General features: G+C 39.9%; 1 protein-coding gene and 1 long non-coding RNA gene across 2 annotated transcripts in view; both read right to left on the bottom strand.

Moving 5' to 3' along the window:
* The window catches only part of LOC310634507, a 158,423-nt gene extending 148,735 nt beyond the window's left edge, over positions 1 to 9,688 (bottom strand). Inside the window, exons 1-2 of the long non-coding RNA XR_014491244.1 lie at positions 9,648 to 9,688; positions 6,480 to 6,500 (exon numbers count right to left, since the gene is read on the bottom strand). This is a non-coding gene — a long non-coding RNA (uncharacterized lncRNA). The remainder of the gene's footprint in view (positions 1 to 6,479; positions 6,501 to 9,647) is intronic.
* CACNA2D3 (calcium voltage-gated channel auxiliary subunit alpha2delta 3) overlaps positions 1 to 15,004 on the bottom strand; it is a gene marked incomplete at its 5' end in the record, with an annotated part of 613,685 nt that extends 598,681 nt beyond the window's left edge. Inside the window, 2 exons of the mRNA XM_083353347.1 lie at positions 14,214 to 14,295; positions 14,886 to 15,004. Of these exons, the coding sequence (XP_083209473.1) occupies positions 14,214 to 14,295; positions 14,886 to 15,004 (201 nt within the window). The remainder of the gene's footprint in view (positions 1 to 14,213; positions 14,296 to 14,885) is intronic.
* Positions 15,005 to 19,469: the final 4,465 nt, after the last annotated feature.

Raw genomic sequence — 19,469 nt, forward strand, 5'->3', positions numbered from 1 at the left:
GATTAATTTTCCACAAATAAATCAAAAGTTCTACATTTTGATAAATGCACACATGTAAAATGGACATCTTAATTAATAAGAGGTCATTTCCAGACATTTTAAGACAATAACATAGACCATAAACTAAACATGAATCAAAAAAATAAATAATGGTCTATGTTATTTTGTTTTTACTGAAGTGCTGTGTCCAGCTTTGGATACCAAGTTTCAAGAAGATTAACAAAGAAAGTAACAAATATTGATACTGAAGGTGGTTAAGATGCTGAGATTGAGAAGAAATTATATTTATCTTCATACAGTACTATGAATGATTCAACTCAGTCTACTCAAAAAAATTGACATTCCTTCAATTAGTTATTTGTGAACACAGGATGAATGTCCATTTATTAGGGATATTTTAGAGGTCAACTGAGTTATTGAAAGCTGGGCAATAGCTAAATGTATTATAATCGGCCAAATAATTACACTGGATTTGGCTGTTTTCTCCACCTATCAAGTCCTTCTCAAGGATCTAGATTAGTTAGGTGTTTTTTAATAACATTAAAGGTATTGTTGTAGGTTATAAGCTATTCCAAATAAACTGCCTTTAACCCTTGATTTTGTCAATGCAGATGATGCTCAAATGGTATTCCAGATGTTTTGGGATTCCATCCAAGGCACCTATTACTATTGGTACTATCTTTGCTTTCTCTTGCCACAATTATTCTACTTCTACTTGCAGGTCTTTGTATTTTGTGATTTTCTCCAGTTCTTTCTCTTCTGTTTTCTTTCTCTGCTCTCTCCAGGTACTCTTACTATTCAGATTTTGTCTTCCTTATCTACAGTTGTTAGGCCTTATCTAAAGTCCCAAAGTGCTTCAGTTTCTTTATCTACTATTTTGTCTACTTTGTAGTCCTACCAGTTCTTGCTTGTAGTCAAATGGTATTTCTTGCAGATATTCTTGCTACTACATTGTCATGCCATTGTTTGTAGTTAGTCTGTGCGATCTTCTTCCAGCTACTAATTAGGAGATCCACTGTTTCTTCAGCTTCTTTGCAGAGGCAGCATTTGCTATCTGTTGCTGTCTTCTCAATTCTGGCTTTATATGCATTTGTTCTTAAGGCTTGGTCTCGTACAGACAGAATTAGCCCCTCTGCCTCTTTCTTCAACTTTCCTGCTCTTTGCCATTGCCAGGTCTTTTTATTTACTTTGGCTCCTAATTTCTTTATGTACTGGCCATGTAATACTTTGCCTTACCATGTCTCTTTTCTATTCATTTGATCTTTTCTATAGGCCAGATTTGTCTCTGTGGTATTCACTAAGTCTTCATGATACCCTAGTTTGCATGCATCTTCTCCACTGTCTTTTCCCATACGTGCACATTTCCTCTTAAAATTTCAAGCTTTGTTTGTGTGTCTTTCTCTTTCTCTGTGTGTGCATGTAGCTCAGTCATGTCAAACTCACGACGTCACATGACATCGTGCAACATATCTGGATGGTTTTGACATTGCCGGCAATGAGGTGGGCATGGCTTCCGCATGACGCATCTGCAGGCCGGCAGTTTGACACCCGTGATGTAGTTTAAAGGTGCTGAATATGTAATAATAATGCCCATGCTGATTCCAAAATTTCTCATTTGTGTGAAAAAGAGGTAGATACATGTATGAGGAAGGGATAAATATGCAAAATGTCTTAGTAAGATACAATCTTCTCCTATCTGTCTCTCCTCCTCCAATATTATCAAGGCAACTTTGGAAATCAGAAAATCACGATAATCTAAAATCTATAATTATTTTTAAAACAAAAACGGAAACTGATAGTAAAGAGGTATATATAAAACAATAATTGGATAAAAGGCAAAAACATTTGAACAAACCAAATTATAGCAAGTTTTTCTTCTTTTGAAGGTGCCTAAATAACGAAGAGAAAGCTGCAGAAATGAGCACACCAACATTCTTGCCTATCATGGGTGTTTTAGCCTTGGGTTGGACAAGCTTCTGCTTTAGTGTAGTTTGGGGTTTAAAGTGTGTGTATGTACAGTATATTGTGTTGGTTGAAAATCTTCCTGAGTACCTGAGGACAAAACACCCAGACACAAACTAAGCATTATACTGTGATATATGCAGTACAATGTAGTGAGACATATACAGATCTGTACATTGGAGAAACAAAATAAACACATGGCACAACATAGGAGAAAAAACCCATCAGAACAAGATTTGGCAGTCCATCTGCATTTGAAAGACAAAGGTCACTTTTTTTGAAGACAACAGGGTCTCTTCTGGCTTGAAAGGGGGGGTCAAAGAGGCCATCTACATTAAGACTGAGCAGCCCTCTCTTAACAGACAGAGAGAGATATGACACTACCTACCTCCTGTTTACAACAGTCCTTTCAGCAGTTCAAAGAAAGTTCCACACCCATATGCACTACTAAGGTGACCCTGAGGACACAGATAAATCTCCAAGTGGCCTCAACAACTCTCAGAATGAGTGCTAACGACCAGATGACTGCAAGAAATATAAATCCTTCCATCCTGCACCGTTCAGTCAGACCTGAAGAAGCTTCTTGTATGAAAAGCAAAAGGTCTTCAAGGGGGAAAAAAATCCAGTTGCCTTTTGAAAATGTACCTTTGGGACTCATAAAAATTATCTTCTTCCCTAAATAATGCAAATTGACCAAAGCAGTTGTAGATGAATCCTAAAAGAAAATAAGATACTTAAAGAACCACCCATCAACCCCTTCATGGATTACTGCCTTGTCGTGGCGAAGGGGCTTGTGTAATTCAATGAACCTATGAGCTATGCCATGCAGGGCCACCCAAGTCGGACAGGTCAAAGCAGAGAGTTCTGACAAAACGTGATCCACTGGAGAAGGAAATGGCAACCCACTTCAGTATCTTTGCCATGACAACTCCATGGACAGTACCAAAAGGCAAAAAGATATGATGCTGGAAGATGAGCCCCTCAGGTCAGAAGGTGTCCAATATGCTACTGGAGAAGAGCAGAGAGCTAGTACTAGTAGTTCTAGAAAGAATGAAGCGATTGGGCCAAAGCCAAAAGGATACTCAGCTGTGGATGTATCTGGTGGTGAAAGGAAAATCCAATGCTGTAAAGATTTTTTTCTCCATAGGAACCTGGAATGTAAGATCTATCAATCAAGGAAAGCTGGACATGGTCAAACAAGAGATGAAAAGACTGAACATTGACACCTTAGGAATCAGTGAACTAAAATGGACAGCAATGGGTGAATTCAATTCAGATGACCATCAGGTATACTACTGCGGGCAAAAATCCTCAGAAGAAATGAAGTAGCCTTCATAGTCAATAAAAGAGTAGGAAAAGCAATACTGGGATACAATCCCCAAAATGACAGAATGATCCCAGTTCCAATCCAAGGCAAACCATTCAATATCACAGTAGTCCAAGTCTATGCCCCAACCGCCAGTGCTGAAGAGGATGAAATTGACCAGTTCTATGAAGCCCTACAGCACTTCATAGAACTAACACCAAAAAACGATGTCCTTATCATCATGGAGGATTGGAATGCTAAAGTAGGAAGCCAAAAGATAACCAGAATAACAGGCAAGGTATTCCTTGGAGTACAAAATGAAGCAAGGCACAGGCTGACAGAATTTTCTCAAGAGAATACAATGGTCATAGCAAACACTCTTTTCCAACAACCCAAGAGATGGCTCTACACATGGACATCACCAGATGGTCAACACAGAAATCAGATTGACTATGTGCTCTGTAGCCAAAGATGGAGAAGCTCTATACAGTCAGTAAAAACAAGACCAGGAGCTGACTGTGGCTCAGACCATGAGCTTCTCGTTGCAAAGTTTAGGCTTAAACTGAAGAAAGTAGGGAAAAGCACTAGGCCACTCAGGTATGAATTAAATCATATCCCTGTTGAATATACAGTAGAGGTGACAAATAGATTTAAGGAATTAGATCTGATAGACAGAGTGCCTGAAGAACTATGGACAGAGGTTCGTGACATTGTACAACAGGTAGCAACCAAAACCATCCCAAAGAAAAAGAAATGCAAGAAAGCAAAATGGCTGTCTGAGGAAGCTTTGCAAATAGCTGAGGAAAGGAGGGAAGCGAAAGGCAAGGGAGAAAAAGAAAGATACACCCAATTGAATGCAGAATTCCAGAGAATAGCTAGAAGAGATAAGAATGCCTTCTTAAATGAACAGTGCAAAGAAATAGAAGAAAACAATAGAATAGGGAGGACCACAGAACTCTTCAAGAAAATTGGATAGATGAAGGGAATGTTTCATGCAAAAATGGGCATGATAAAGGACCAAAATGGCAGGGACCTAACAGAGGCAGAAGAGATTAAGAAGGGGTGGCAAAATTACATAGAAGAACTATACAAGAATGAGCTTAACGTCCCTGATAACCACAATGAAGTGGTCAATGACCTCAAGCCAGACATCGCAGAATGTGAAGTGAAGTGGGCCTTAGGAAAGCTGAGCAGTAACAAAGCTAGTGGAGGTGACAGTATTCCAGCTGAGCTATTCAAAATCTTAAAAAATGATGCAGTAAAAGCGCTACACTCAATTTGCCAGCACATTTGGAAAACTCAACAGTGGCCACAGGATTGAAAAGATCAGTTTACATTCCAATTCCAAAGAAAGGCAGTGCCAAAGAATGTTCAAACTATCGTACCATTGCACTCATTTCACATTCTAGTAAAGTTGTGCTTAAAATCTTACAAGCTAGACTCCAGCAGTATGTTGATCGAGAACTACCAGAAGTACAGGCAGGATCATGGAGAAAGCTAGGGAGTTCTAGAAAAACATCTACTTCTGCTTCATTGACTATGGTAAAGCATTTGATTGTGTGGATCACAAGAAACTGTGGCAAGTTCTTAAAGAGATGGGAGTACCAGACCATCTTATTTGTCTCTTGAGAAACCTATATACGGGTCAAGAAGCAACAGTAAGAACTGGACACGGAACCACTGATTGGTTCAAAATTGGGAAAGGAGTCCGGCAAGGCTGTATACTGTCACCCTGCCTATTTAACTAATACACAGAGCACATCATGAGAAAGGCAGGGGTAGTTGAATCAAAAGTTGGAATTAAGATTGCCGGGAGAAATATCAACAACCTAAGATATGCAGATGATACCACTCTAATGGCAGAAAGTGAAGAGGAACTAAAGAGCCTCTTGTTGTGAGTGAAGAAGGAGAGTGCAAAAGTTGGGTTGAAACTAAACATTAAGAAAACCAAGATCATGGCATCTGGCCTTCTCAATTCCTGGCAAATAGATGGGGAAGAAATGGAGGTAGTGACAGATTTTATTTTCTTGGGCTCCAAGATCACTACAGATGGGGACTGCAGCCAAGAAATTAAAAGATGCTTGCTCCTGGGGAGGAAAGCCATGGCAAATCTAGACAGCACACTAAAAAGCAGAGACATCACTCTGTCAACAAAAGTGCATATAGTCAAGGCTATGGTCTTCCCAGTTGCAATGTATGGCTGTGAAAGTTGGACCATAAGAAAGGCTGAGCGCCAAAGAATTGAAGCCTTTGAACTATGGTGCTGGAGAAGACTCCTGCGAGTCCCTTGGACTGCAAGGCGATCAAACCGGTCAGTCCTAGAGGAGATCAACCCTGACTGCTCTTTAGAAGGCCAGATCCTGAAGTTGAAACTCAAATACTCTGGCCACCTAATGAGAAGGACGGACTCATGGGAGAAGAGCCTAATGCTGGGAAAGATTGAAGGCAAAAGAAGAAGGGGACAACAGAGAATGAGGTGGCTGGATGGAGTCACTGAAGCAGTAGGCGTGAGCTTAAATGGACTCTAGAAGATGGTAGAGGACAGGAAGGCCTGGAGGAACATTGTCGCAATGGGTCAGACATGACTTTGCAACTAACAACAACTCTATAAAAATAAGAAAACAAGAATAAGAAAGTCACTCTAAGGTTGAAAAAGCATGCTTAATAATTATTTTACTTATGCATTAGACTTTTATCCCACCTGTATTAACTTTATAAATAACTCAAGGCAGCCAACATACTTAATACTCCTTTGTCCTCCTGTTTTCCCCACAACAATCCTGTGAGGGGGGTCCAGCTGACAGAGAGCGACTGGCTCAAGGTCACTTAGCTGGTTTTCATGACTAAGGCGGGACTAGAATTTCTAGGCCATCACCTTAACTACTACACCAAGGTACGAATATTAATAGTTAATCTCATTCTACATACACACACACACACACACACACAAACACACAAATACTTAAATAAAAGTTTATTTGATTTTTGAAATTTATTCAAGATACAAACCAGAAAAATTCTACTCAGCATAGACTAAGGCACAGAAATTATGACAGAAGCACTACTGGAACACCTGTACTATGAGTTTTTGACCTTAAGGATGGTAGTTTTGCTTTAATTAGTAAATGGTGCATGAGTGATTGCTACACTGTAGTATTTAATACGCAGAGTTTCAGATGGAGAGTTGAAAAGAGTACCATATTTTACCAACCTTGCATCCCAAACATTTCTTCTGCAATAAAAAATGCAAAGGAAAAGAAAAGGAGGATATATTACAAATGCAGAACGATGCGCTCAGAAATAAATTTCAGTTAGCACAGCTCTTTATTTCACACAACAAATATTTCAGAAACTGGGATAGGTTTCAAAATGCTATGACACAGGGGACCTGTTGTTCAAAGGAGAAGGAAAGTCAAACTCACCCTCTGAGCCTTTGGGTGAGCCTAAAATAGTTATCTAGTTTCTGTCTCAAATTGTCTAAATATGTGCAAAGATTTAAAGGGGCAAATTTCTTAAACTGTTCCAGTACAATATTTGTAGCTCAGGATTGAACTGTGGAGTCCTTGGTGCTCTCTCTGATTTTGGTTGATTGCTTGCAGGTATTTCATTGCCCAACTAGGTAACATCGTCAGTGTCCTTGTACATGTACAAAAAGGTAAACATCTTCAAATCTGCTATTAGAAAGCAATTTGATATCTTTGCATATTTTATCCTGTAATAGTTTCATCTATGAATGGAAACTGAATTGAAACTGTGTATAGACTGAAATTTAAGCACTAATAATATGTGCATTAATTATGATTAATATTTTTAAAATAAAAATGTCTTCCTCTATGACTGTTAATTTTGTCTTCAAAGCTGTTATATTGGAGGCCTAAAACTGTGAAACAATTAACATTACAAAATGAAACTTACACAAGATGGGAATGTCATTCATGACTTCCTTTAATTTGAAAGCACTCTCATAATTTTCTGACCCCTTACAATAATGATGATGTTCTGCAGAGTTTTTTTTTCTCCTCTTTTAAACCAAGTAAGCAAAGAAAAGGGGAAACACAAGCAATTAATGTCAAGATGATTGGAGTACATTTTTCTGGATCAGTATAAAATGATTTCTTTTCAGAATTTAACTTACCCATTATGTGTTTTAAAACTGAAGATAGATGTACAGCATTAACCAGATACAGCAGTAGCTGAATATTAATTGACCTGAAACAAGGATAGTTAAAAAGGAGATGTGGATCTATTACTAAACCTCTATAGGCATTTGAAGCAAATAGCCACTTTTCTTTAGCTGGAAAGTATTGAGACATGCCTTGATCTTCAATTCAAATTGTACTCCAGTCCTTCTTTCTAGGTCACTATTTGGCATTCAATTCTAGCTGGTGGATAGCATAAATCATATTCTCATTTATCAACTCTTCTTGATTTACAGAGAAATATACAAAATACTGAAGAACAGAAGGTAACAAATACTGAAAAATAGCAATTGCAATAGCACTTAGACTTATATACAACTTCACAGTGCTTTACAGCCCTAAGTGGTTTACAGAGTCAGCACATTCCCCCCAACAATCTAGGTTCTCATTTTACCAATCTCGGATGGATGGAAGGCTGAGTCAAACTTGAGCCAATCAGAATCGAACTGCTGGCAATCGGCAGAATTAGCCTGCAATATTCCATTCTAATCACTGCACCACCACAGCTCAAGAACATTGGTCATTCAATTAAAAGGTAACTCGCTGAAATTTGAATGAGCATCTGCATCCTCACTTTCATACAAAAATGACATCTAAAAATTGCCACTATCTTTGATACATGTAGTGTCTTCACTGTCCTAAGTTAAACAACTGCATGGAGAATGAAGGAAAAATAAATCAAATTATCTAAGAGCTCGATTAAAGGACACAGATGGAATCCTATCCAGAATTTTGTGTGTTTAAAACCATCTATATTATATGTTTTATGTTAGGGGTACTAAGTTTAGAATAAAACTGAGTTGTGAAATGCATTATGCATATATTTACTATGCAGTTTCACAATTTGTTAGTTTACTTTGCATCCATAAAATATGTTAAATCTTCAGCAATAAATAAAACTTCCCATTAAGCATGTAGAATCTGATGAAGCCTCCCTATCAATAACATCATTCCAAACATTGGATCTAGTGAAATTGCACATTTTCAGACATAACTTATAACTTTGGACAATTCCATCAGCAACATCAGTAGCCCCATTCTCACTGGAAAAACAATGAAGTCATAAGCCTAAACTATTGAGGGAAAAGAGTAACTAACTAAAAATTAATAGCAGTTCTTCAATTAGGCCTTTCAAAAAAATTTACAGGGAGTGGAGAATGTAACACAAAACTAAATTATTCTTGGATAAGCTTCTCTTTCGCTATTTATTGTTTTCTGTCCAGCTTTGCCATAAAGCTGCTAATCTTCCTTCTAATCAGCTATTGAACTTCCCCCACAGAACAAAAGACTGTTATTTCACTTACTCTTATTTTATTTCTCTATTGTCAATGCTTCCTTTTTCTAACAAAATACTTGGAAGCTGTCTGTAATGACTTCATGATGAATCTATGCATGCCAGTGAAGATTGCATATAAATTAATTAATGCATACATTTTGCTGCTTCCTTAACTCACATTATTATTTTTCTCAGCAGACTTCTTCTGAAGTTTTGCACAACTTTCATAATCTATGAACAATAAAATGTGAAGAATCAGATATGTTCTAAGGCACATCTTTGTTTTTAATGTCAGGTCTCCAACGTTATTTCTCTTTTAACCTATAATCAATATTTTACCTGCACTCTAATCTATAAGAGCTGCTTAGCATAGCACTGTACTCATGTAGGCACTTGCTTTATCTAATATACATAACACTAAATCTGTATACTCTCAGCAATTATATGCATTTATATATCCAATATGTATCTTTGAAGAAAGGAAAGGAAACCCATTTCATCAACTTATCAAACTTTAACAGAGTGACTATGATCATTCAAGATATTTAACACATCTTCTAAGTTAACACAATGAACTGAATGATTAATTAACCAAGTAGTCTCAGTTTGCATAACATATTAAGACACAAATACAATCAAGTAAGCTTAAAACCAGCTAGGATTGTACATTATTCAAATATATCGCCAACATCCTTACAGCACATGGTGAGGCACATTGTATGAATGCAACCAGTATGGTAAATGGAAGTTTACTAACTTTTATCTTTGCAATTTCAGTTGATGAATTCAACAAGGAAGATATTGTTTTTAATATGTAAACCTGATGAAACTTTGCCCGATTCTTCTAACAGTTCTCCCATGATGCGAAATAACAAGAGAAAGCCAATCGAATCATTTACTATACCTGCCAAAGTCTCTCCTGGATCTTTTTTAAGGATAGTAAAGATGTTTTTTAAAGGCATCTAACCTGAAAACATGATGTATTTTGTCATATGCTTCCCCAGGGGCAATCCTGTTAACTCCAGAAAGCCTTTACTAGTGGATTTAATTTTGTTGATACTGTCTTGAAAGCAGCCTTATCAGCAGTGTACAGCAGTGCCTGCACCAGGCAGACACCTGCAGTGCAGACCTAAGCTTAGGCAACACCCTCCATATCAGGCAGGAAAAGACCCCCCTCCCCCCAAAAAGCCCCTCTTCATGCGCAAAGACAACTGCCTGATGTAGGTGATTAATGTGTGCTGCATTGGCCCATGGTTGGACGATGGCACAATTCTTGAATAGCTTTTCAGAAATAATTGGTTTCATTTCAGGTATGAATGCAATGAACCCATTCCATAACTAGAAAAAAAAAATAAAGGTGGAGGATTCTATGCTATCAGAGTATAAGTATGTATATGTGATGAAAAGTGTACAAATGAGATGTGAGAAAAGAGGGCATAATTTAAGAAATATATGAAATGCACTGAACTACCATTCTTTATATATATTTTTTAAACTTAAGAAAATGTAAACAATTTCTGTCTCTGCTTGCATTTTATAGCTATTGCTCAAACAAATCACTCTTTGCCAGAAAAGCAATTCTTGATAAATTGTAACTGAAATGCTCATAAACCCCTGGATCACAGATAATAGTTAATATTCAGACCCTTCTGACAGCAGGCAAAATAGCAACCTCCCATATCTCTAAATCCTTCCTTTAATGCAGAAAGCCCTATCTATTACAGTGAAGTATTGTAATGCAACCTTATTGTCATTCAAATCTTCAATATCCACAAAGAGCCTAATTCTCGGAGAAGTTCACCTGAAAAGAATGAGAATGCACCTGTATAACTGAAAGGCTATTATGCATGGTGAATTATGCCTCATGCTTGGGAAATACAGCATTTTAAGGTGTGTTAGTCCGAAAGAAATTACATTTGAAAATATACATAAAGTCATGAGTGCTTAAAATCTGCTCATCTAAACTTGAGTATAAATAAAACAGCTCCATATTTAATTTGATTTTTTCTGCAGTGTTTGTTAAGTCAAGTTGAAGCCTCACTCAACTAAGCAGGTAGACAATTTATTTTATGGCGCCAAATCGTGATGACAATTGAAATTGAAACTGGAAAATTAGCCATATCACCAAACCTACTTGGTTTTTTTTCTTCGCCAATCGCCTTATTAAAGGCAAAATAACCTTTAATTCTAATTCCCTTAGAATAAATTCACATGAAGAAATTTCTTTTTAAAGCATGAAAATGCATTGGCTAAAAAGGAATCTGTCTTGAATTCTCCTACTGAATCCAGCAACTATTATGAGTACCTTTTGGATTTAATCAAGAGACACTACTGTCAAAGAATAATGGTCTTTTGCATGAGTGTAGAGGATGCAGAAGGATTGGAATAAGAAAATATTTAGGGTAGCTGAGACTGCAGCCTATACAGATTGAGACCAGCCTAACTATAAAGTAGACCATTAATAGAAGATGATATGAATGGGGTGTGCAGCATTGATAAGAGTGCTTTGAGGACTTTCTTCTCTTTATATCATTCAGGTTTTGAACTTCAGTATGCTAACAAGAAAATAAAACCTGCTAAAATAAGCAAATCTTATTTTCAAATAAGCAGATTCAAAACAGAGTTACTATGTCCAAAAATATTTTGGCACTTACCTATGCTTGTTGCTCCAGAACAAGTAATGAGAAATAGAAAAGGTTTCCTCCCAAGTATTCTCTGCATTGCTTCTAGATTGGATGGCTACAGTACCGCAGTGTAGTACTGCCGTGTCTCACATATCGCTATCCATGCCCATATATTATCTTTCAATAATTTTAGCTTCTAAAATATAATATTACACTGTGGCTCCAAATGAAATGCAAGCTATCCACTAAAACCAAAGTATAAAATAATATACCCCAGAGTGAGATCAGACCACATTTAAATTTTTATTTCCAATGGCACTCTCTGCCTTTTATGAAAGAAGCACAAATACAAATTACAAGATATGCTTATGAACCAGTTACCTTGAAAATCAACTTACATGGCCCAGGGTATCACTTTAATTCTTTACTTGATTTCAAGACCCCTTGAATGTGATATCTTGGAATTTCAGTATTTTTATTCTCATTATTCTTATTTTATAGGGTGAGAGAGATAAAGTAACACTTGCGTTAATGTACAACAGAGTAAAACCAGATGTATTCTTAGCCACCAGAACAGCACTGTGGAGGAGAGTTTCACATTTCAGATTGTGACATTGTGACATTGCAATAATAGTTTTGATCACTGCTGTTCCAGTGAATATCAGGAGCTCCAATTCTGATACATCCAAAAAAGACAATGCACATATTTTATACAGCAATGTGTAAAGTCTGATGATGATAAAAACAATGTATAACAGGGATCAGTTACTTTAGTTCTGCGGTTACAAAAATGCATAGGATGAATGCAGAAACACTGACATTAAAATAAAATTGAATTATCTCCTCAAAATATCTGAAAGTACAAAACTAAAGACAAGAAGACCATCAATATACCATCAGCTGCACAACCTTGAATACAAATAACCTCAACATTTGTATTTCCTGTTTCATTTGGTTGTAGTGTATAAACATCAAAAAGAAAAACCTCCAGATGGGAATTAAATACAGTACTGTCGAGCTGCTGAAAGACTGTCTAGCCAATGAAACTAAAAGATGATAAAGAAAATGTAAAATGAGCATGGTAATAGTTTCTAATTACAACACTGCAATATGTCAACCAAAAGAAAGGCATCTGACTGCTACAAATATTCCACATTTAAGGAGGCTCTAAAGTAAATGGGAAAAGAATTATTATAAAGATAACTTTTTGCATTCTTTATTTGCTATGAAATGTGTAGAAAATGAACATTAAATGGTTAAATGATCAGAGATTCTCCTTATAAAACACAGATTTAAAATCAAGGCAGAATTCCAAAATTAAAATTTTAACTGAAGATACCCACTTCCAGGGACAATATTTTATTAAGCTTGGTCCATCTTTCAATAATCTCAGACTTGGCTGTGATTTAGAAATTAGCCATACTATAGTATATGTGTATATCCTAATTTAGAAGATATTTACTTTCACAGCATGCAAAGAGGACATTCTGATTATGAAGCAGATATTATTTCGGATACCCAAACATGTAGAATATCCCATGGGGATTGAGAAAAGTACCTTAAATTATTTCATTGATACTTATAAATCCCAGCAATTGGTATTGCCAATTATTCTAATCAAATCACCTTTGTGCTAAAGAACAAAAAAAACAAGGAGCTTTTGTGTTTGATTATTATGTTTCCACAGCCATCATTAGGTTTACTGCATCAACCACACTTACTGAAGCATAAGTTTGTTATTTGCCTCACCAGTGCAATAGGGAAAGCTTGTCATACAATTCCTCATAAATAAGAAAGTGTTACAGTTCACTGATAGGAACAGTGTTAAACTCTTCCAACAAAAATACATGGCCTATTGTTAGTTTAAAGCTAAATATTTTTCTTAAAAATATTTTACATTTGATCAAATCATTTCAGTCATGAAACTGAACTTTGCCTCTGAAGCTTGTATTTTCAAATCACATGAAACTGCAATTTTGAAACATTTTTATAGTCTCCCAATACCACCCTGCATCCCTAATTTATTTTGTATTCTCCGACAGTTATATTTAAACACATGTTAACTGAACAATGAAGTTTCGGTATAAGGTTGCTTGTTTAAGTGAGCTCAGATGCAGATTCTTATAATAATTTTCTATTCTCGTTACTCATCAGACTTCTGGAGACTTAGTCCAATTTCTCGGGGTTTTGCACTACTTTACAACCTTAATATCCAGCTGTGCAGCTGAGCAGGGAGATAACCACATTCATTTTCCTTATCTGTAATGATGTAATACATCCCAACACTGACCCAAGATGACTACAAGAATAATAGTTTGGGGGGGGGAATTACAGAGATGATAAGCAATAGTCTTTTTGTTGTTATTGCAGAAAAGTACAACTAAACAAAGAAGCATAATACTTCCAATTTTAATCATTCCTCAGAAAAACTCTCTCTCTCTCTCTCTCTCTCTCTCTGTGTGTGTGTGTGTGTGAGAGAGAGAGAGAGAGAGAGAGAGAGAGAGAGAGAGAGAACAAGAAAAAGAGAAAATAAACGGAGGTTAACTTAATAATTTGTAATCAAAACTAATACCAGCATTATTCTAAATAGCTTCACCTGAAATAATGAAAGTCCTTGTGTGGGCTGTAATCTAAAAATAATCCCTTCCTGATGAAATTTGTGGTTTCTGTCAGCAGAAAAGAGATAGCAGGCAGCTAAAAAGTGTTATCAAAGGAGCAGAAGAAAATCTCCAGATGAACGCTGTTGCTGCTGCTGCTCTTCCACTGGTTTGTACCCAAATCCTCCTTCATTTTCAGCACTCATTTGAATTAATCTTTTGGTAAACTACAGCTAGAGGGATCCTTACCTTCTGCAGAAGTTGGGAACCTGAGTATTTCGCTGCAATAGATCTGATCTCCCCACCGAAAGCAGAGGCCCAGAGTTTTACCCTACGGAGAAAAATAATGAAAAGGGAAATGTAATTACACACTTCAATAAACAACATCTCAGACAGACAGACACAGAGAAATAAATACCCGGTAGAGGCTGAACTGTTAATTCCCACGTTTTCCCCTTTAAAACAACCTTGTGGCGATTCTCAAGTGGAGACCCCAAGTCGACCTATTCTGCTAGGTAAGGCGCGAGTAAGCCCTCTTTCGGCCAAACTTGAAGAGAAACTTATCCCTATATGCCCGAGAGGCAGAAATTACAGGATATACACGGTGACGAGATTCTAGATCCGCTTTTGCAAGATCACTTCTCCCTGAGCATCCGATATGAAACGGGACTGCAAGGGAAAAGCGTCCGGAGCTTGCCGGCGCCTCAGCCGAAAGTTCATACGGCGGAAAAGCTGGCGATGAGGGCTTTTACTGCTCTCCTCCACCCCAATTCCAAGAGCTGCCAGCCGACCCCTTGTCAGAAAAGCTGAGAGGGGGAGCCAGCGCGATGCCCCAGTCCAAGCCACAAGAAGTCTCTTCCCCACCCATCCCAACCGTTGGCCGGCGCCGGCGAACTCTTCCACCCAGCCTGCGACACTCACACAGACAAGGGGATCTGCTGCTCCGAACCGGCCCCTCCGGCGAGCCTGATGCTAGCCGCCGTCCAGACCAGAGCCAGGAAGGCAGGCAGAGTCCGCAGCGGACGCCGGGTCTCCGGCATGGTTCTCCTTGCTGCTCACACGCGAGCTTCGGAAGCGGCGGCTCTCTGGACTCCGGCCGGCTCGAAGGGCTGGCGCGGGTTGCGGCAAGAGAAGGGGGCGAAAGCAAACGGAGCAAAGGCCGGCCAGGGGAGCAGTCACGGCACCGTCTTTTTCCCGGCTCCGAAGGAAGGAGACTTGGCGGACCCGAAAACTTCGGCGCCCTTGGGGGGGGTCGTCCGACAGCAGCACTGCGGCTCGCCCCACGGCCGCCGCTCGGACCTTTCACTCCGCAGTGGGTGGAAGCGAGGCGCTGCCGGGGAGTTACTTCTCGGAGCTCGTGCTGCTTCGCGGCGTCCCGGCGCGGGTTCGACGGGGATCTCGCTGCCGTCGACGGGGGAAGCGCTGGAGCGGGAGGCTCTCGGCTGTCTCTCCTCGCCGCGCTTCCCCTCTCACTTTGCTCCCAAAGGCAACGCCGCTCCGTGGTCCCCGCTTTTTGTATCGCGCGCCCGTGCGTGCGAGCGCGAGGGTGAAAAGGGAGAGCGCGAGCCAGCCCAGCGCGCGTTTATTCGCAGCGCCGCCAAGCTCCCGCGCAGCCTTCTTCTCGCCGGCGGCGAGAACGGAGCGAAGCTGTCCGGGGAGCGGCGTGCGCCGTCATGCAGCCCCGCGGAGAGAAAAAAAAAAAGGGAGGGGGGGGAGAAAATCAGCCCGCGAAAGCTGGCGGCGGGAGCCGAGTTAAGTTCGGAACCCCAGACAGGTGGCAGGGGGGTCCGCGCGCGGGTCTCGGCCGAAGCTGCAAAGCACGCGAGCGCCGCGAAGGCAGCCCTTGTCCCCGCTGCGGGTTAGTTTCGGGCAGCGCGCGGCTGCGTGGCAGACAGCTGTTAACGCAGCCGTGGAGAGAGGGAGGGCTGAGTGGATCGCTTCACCTCTCCCGCCCGGAGAGCGGCCAAGTCGCAGCATGGGAGGGGAGGAGGAGGAGGAGGAAGAGGCGAGGAAGGCAGGCAGGCACGCAAGGTCGGGCCCTGCCTTCCTGCGTCTTTTTAGGGTAACCTGCAGGCCGTTTGTCCGGATTACGACCGTCTTGATTAAACCACGCCGGCTGGTCAACTCATCGCCTTGTCCTTGAGTAGTCCGGATGGGCCTCTCGCTTGAACCTTGGCTGCAATGAAGCCAGATCCGAGAGATCTGGCTGAAATCGAGAGGTAGGGGGTGGGGGTGGGGGAGTGTGAAATGGGGGTTGTCAGGAAAGGAAATGCCGCACAAGGCAATCAATGCAAGTTTAAGTGGCTGCTGGAGCCGAGGAATAAATTATTAATTTGGCCCTGTGGAGGAATCCCCTCATTAAAGGATGGGCAAGATCTCAAGCTATTGCTTTGCCACTATGCCTGGGGGAGAGGGGGAGCCGGCCTGGGACAGACGCTGAAAGAAAAGGTTCCTTTTTCCTTTTTTTTTTTTTCATTGAGCACTTGAGATAGTCCTTACTACTTTGCCCTCTTCTTCTCTTTTCGGTAGCTCTTACCTTAAATACAAACAAAGTTTCCTGCCAAATTGTAAATAAGCTACCAAAAGGTAAATTGAAGCTGAAGTGGAACAAGGCTGAGTCATCCTGGGGAAGGGAGGGGAGACAATGCCCGGAGTGCTAGTATTGCTTTAGAGAAGGACTCTTTGGAAGTACAATCTGCAAGTCAATGTCTCCTCCTCCTCCTCTCTCCTGATTAAAAAATCTCCTCCTTCCTTTTCAACATGCTGGTCATTACCTACACTGCAGACAGCCGTTCTTGTCTTTTTTTTTAAAAAAAAAAAGGGAGGGATGCCACCTCAGGAACAAAATAAAAAGGTTCTGGCAGTGCACATTTATGGAACAGAGTGGACATGCACAATTCAACAGTCCTTGCTGATGCTTTTATCTGATGAAAATAACTTTTTCTTCCCATCTTTCATTTGAGTGAGAAGTTGAGAGCACGGGAGAGTTGCGTTGCGAGGCTATTTTGCAGAGCAGCACCGTCAACATCTTTCTGCTGCAGCCCGGCAGTGAATCCATGCTCTTTTTCCTTGAGTCATGCAGACAGGTAGAGAGGAATCTGAGCGCTCTCAGATGTCTGTGTGCCAGAAACCAGAAAAGCTCAGAGTAAGTTTGAGATGCTCCAATTATTTTCTTTTGGCATCTCTGTCTTGTCAGTTTTCATCTGAAGTTAAAGCACTCCCACAAAATCTCATACTAAATTGTCTTTCATTTTGTTCCTTTGCACTGGTATGCGTGTTCCCAGGTTGTGCTTTTGTTATCTATACCTTTAGCGGGGTTCTCTTACAAGGACCCTTTACAAGGATCAACGAAAAAGGTGTGAGTTCAAATCAAATCAGCACCAGAAAGTATGTCCGAGGATGATCCCAAGCCTATATACAGCACACAATGCTATGCGGATTCAAGGTAAGATGGTCCCAATATCCAAGCCCTTTGTTTTCAGCCTGTGTTAATGAGTAAGGACAAAATGAAAGATTGTGTTAAAACAGTTTTTTAAAAAAATAGGAACAATTTATTTCAATTTAGATAGCAATCCATCTAAAGTTCATGACTTTGGGCAGCTAAAAATAATTTAGAAGAGCAATGCAACGTATAAAAATAATCACACATATATGATCAAACAATATATTCAGCCATAACAAATCAATACAACAATTGTACAGGCAACAATATTTGTCAACAGTCAAGAGCTTCTTTTTTTTTTGTTTTTTGTTTCTTTCTGTTCAATCAGAGACTATTACCTGTTCCTCGGGAGGAAAGCCATGGTAAATCTAGACAGCACACTAAAAAAGCAGAGACATCACCCTGCCAACAAAAGTGCGTATAGTCAAGGCTATGGTCTTCCCAGTTGCAATGTATGGCAGTGAAAGCTGGACCATAAGAAAGGCTGAGTGCCAAAGAATTGAAGCCTTTGAACTATGGTGCTGGAGAAGACTCCTGCAAGTCCCTTGGACTGCAAGGCGATCAAACCGGTCAGTCCTAGAGGAGATCAACCCTGACTGCTCTTTAGAAGGCCAGATCCTGAAGTTGAAACTCAAATATGAGTTTATATATAAATAATGAGAAGGAAGGACTCACTGGAGAAGAGCCTAATGCTGGGAAAGGTTGAGGGCAATAGAAGAAGGGGACGACAGAGAATGAAGTGGCTGGATGGAGTCACTGAAGCAGTAGGTGTGAGCTTCAATGGACTCCAGAAGATGGTAGAGGACAGGAAGGCCTGGAGGAACGTCATCCATAGGGTCACGATGGGTCGGACACGACTTTGCAGCTAACAACAACAACTACTACCTGGATAAGTCCCTGCAATTTTCTTGGCAAGGTTTTTTTAGAAGTGCTTTGCCATTGCTCCTTCCTAGAGCTGAGGAAAAAATAACTGAGCCAAAGTTACCCAGCTGGCTTTGCACCTAACCCCAAACTGGCTCTCAAAGGCGATACGGAACATTGTAATTTTCAGAATTTTTCAAATGAGGGATTGTTATAGTGCTGAAGGAACAGTCGCTGCTGGAGCAACCTGAAATGTTAAATTGCTACAATCGTAGTAGAAAATAGTTGCAAAAGTATAAATGGATTCAGCGTAAGTTAGCCACATTTTGGTCTTAAACTAAAAAATTAGAGGTGGCAAACTCAATGAAACAGCTAGCTCTTATATAGCTTGTTATCCTAGTAATAGCTATGTTTGCTTGAAATAGCAATATTTCGTACACATGAGAAGTAATATGTTAGAGGCTATAACCTCACTATGCAATTCTGAATCCCACGGAGAACCTTTTTTTTTTTTAGAAAAGATGGAATGGTTAGGATTAAACTGTATGCCATTTTAAAGACATACATACCCGTAGTATATATTGCTAAAACAGCCTTTCATACACGTTTCTTCCATTGGACATTTGAGGCAGACAATTTCTTGAAATTATAGAAAGGTGAACTTTAGCTGAAACCTCAACAGATCTCCCTGACATTGTTCAGAGAAGATGCCCTTTCCGGAAATTGTAATATTAGGTTAGATGGATACTTGTTGCTGATACTGTTGATACATTATGAATTTTGCTATGTCAGTACACTTGAGAGACTGTGGGAACAATCAGGGAAGGAAAGGCATTCAGCAAGTGCAAGAAGAGGCAGCCCACCCCGGAGGTGGGGAGTGTGAGAAAGAAATATTTCAGGAAGACTCCACTTTACCTGGCTTGCTTTAAATCAGGGGTGTCAAACTGCCGGCCCTCAGGCCAGATGTGTCATGCCGAGACGGGCAATGGGAAAAAAATCGCGATATGTAGTGACACATCCTGTGACGTTGCGAGTTTGACATCCTTGCTTTAAATCTATGTGGTGTTAAAAGTTTTCAAGATTTTTTTTCCCCTTAAAGATGTTTGTCTGAAATTCATGTGATTCCCACTTCTTAACATCACTAGCTAAGTAGTACTTGACAATGCCTTAGACTAGACCAGCTTTCCCAGACTGGTGCTTGC

The sequence above is a fragment of the Vipera ursinii genome (assembly GCF_947247035.1).
Source record: "Vipera ursinii genome assembly, chromosome: 2".
NCBI classification, from domain to species: domain Eukaryota; kingdom Metazoa; phylum Chordata; class Lepidosauria; order Squamata; family Viperidae; genus Vipera; species Vipera ursinii.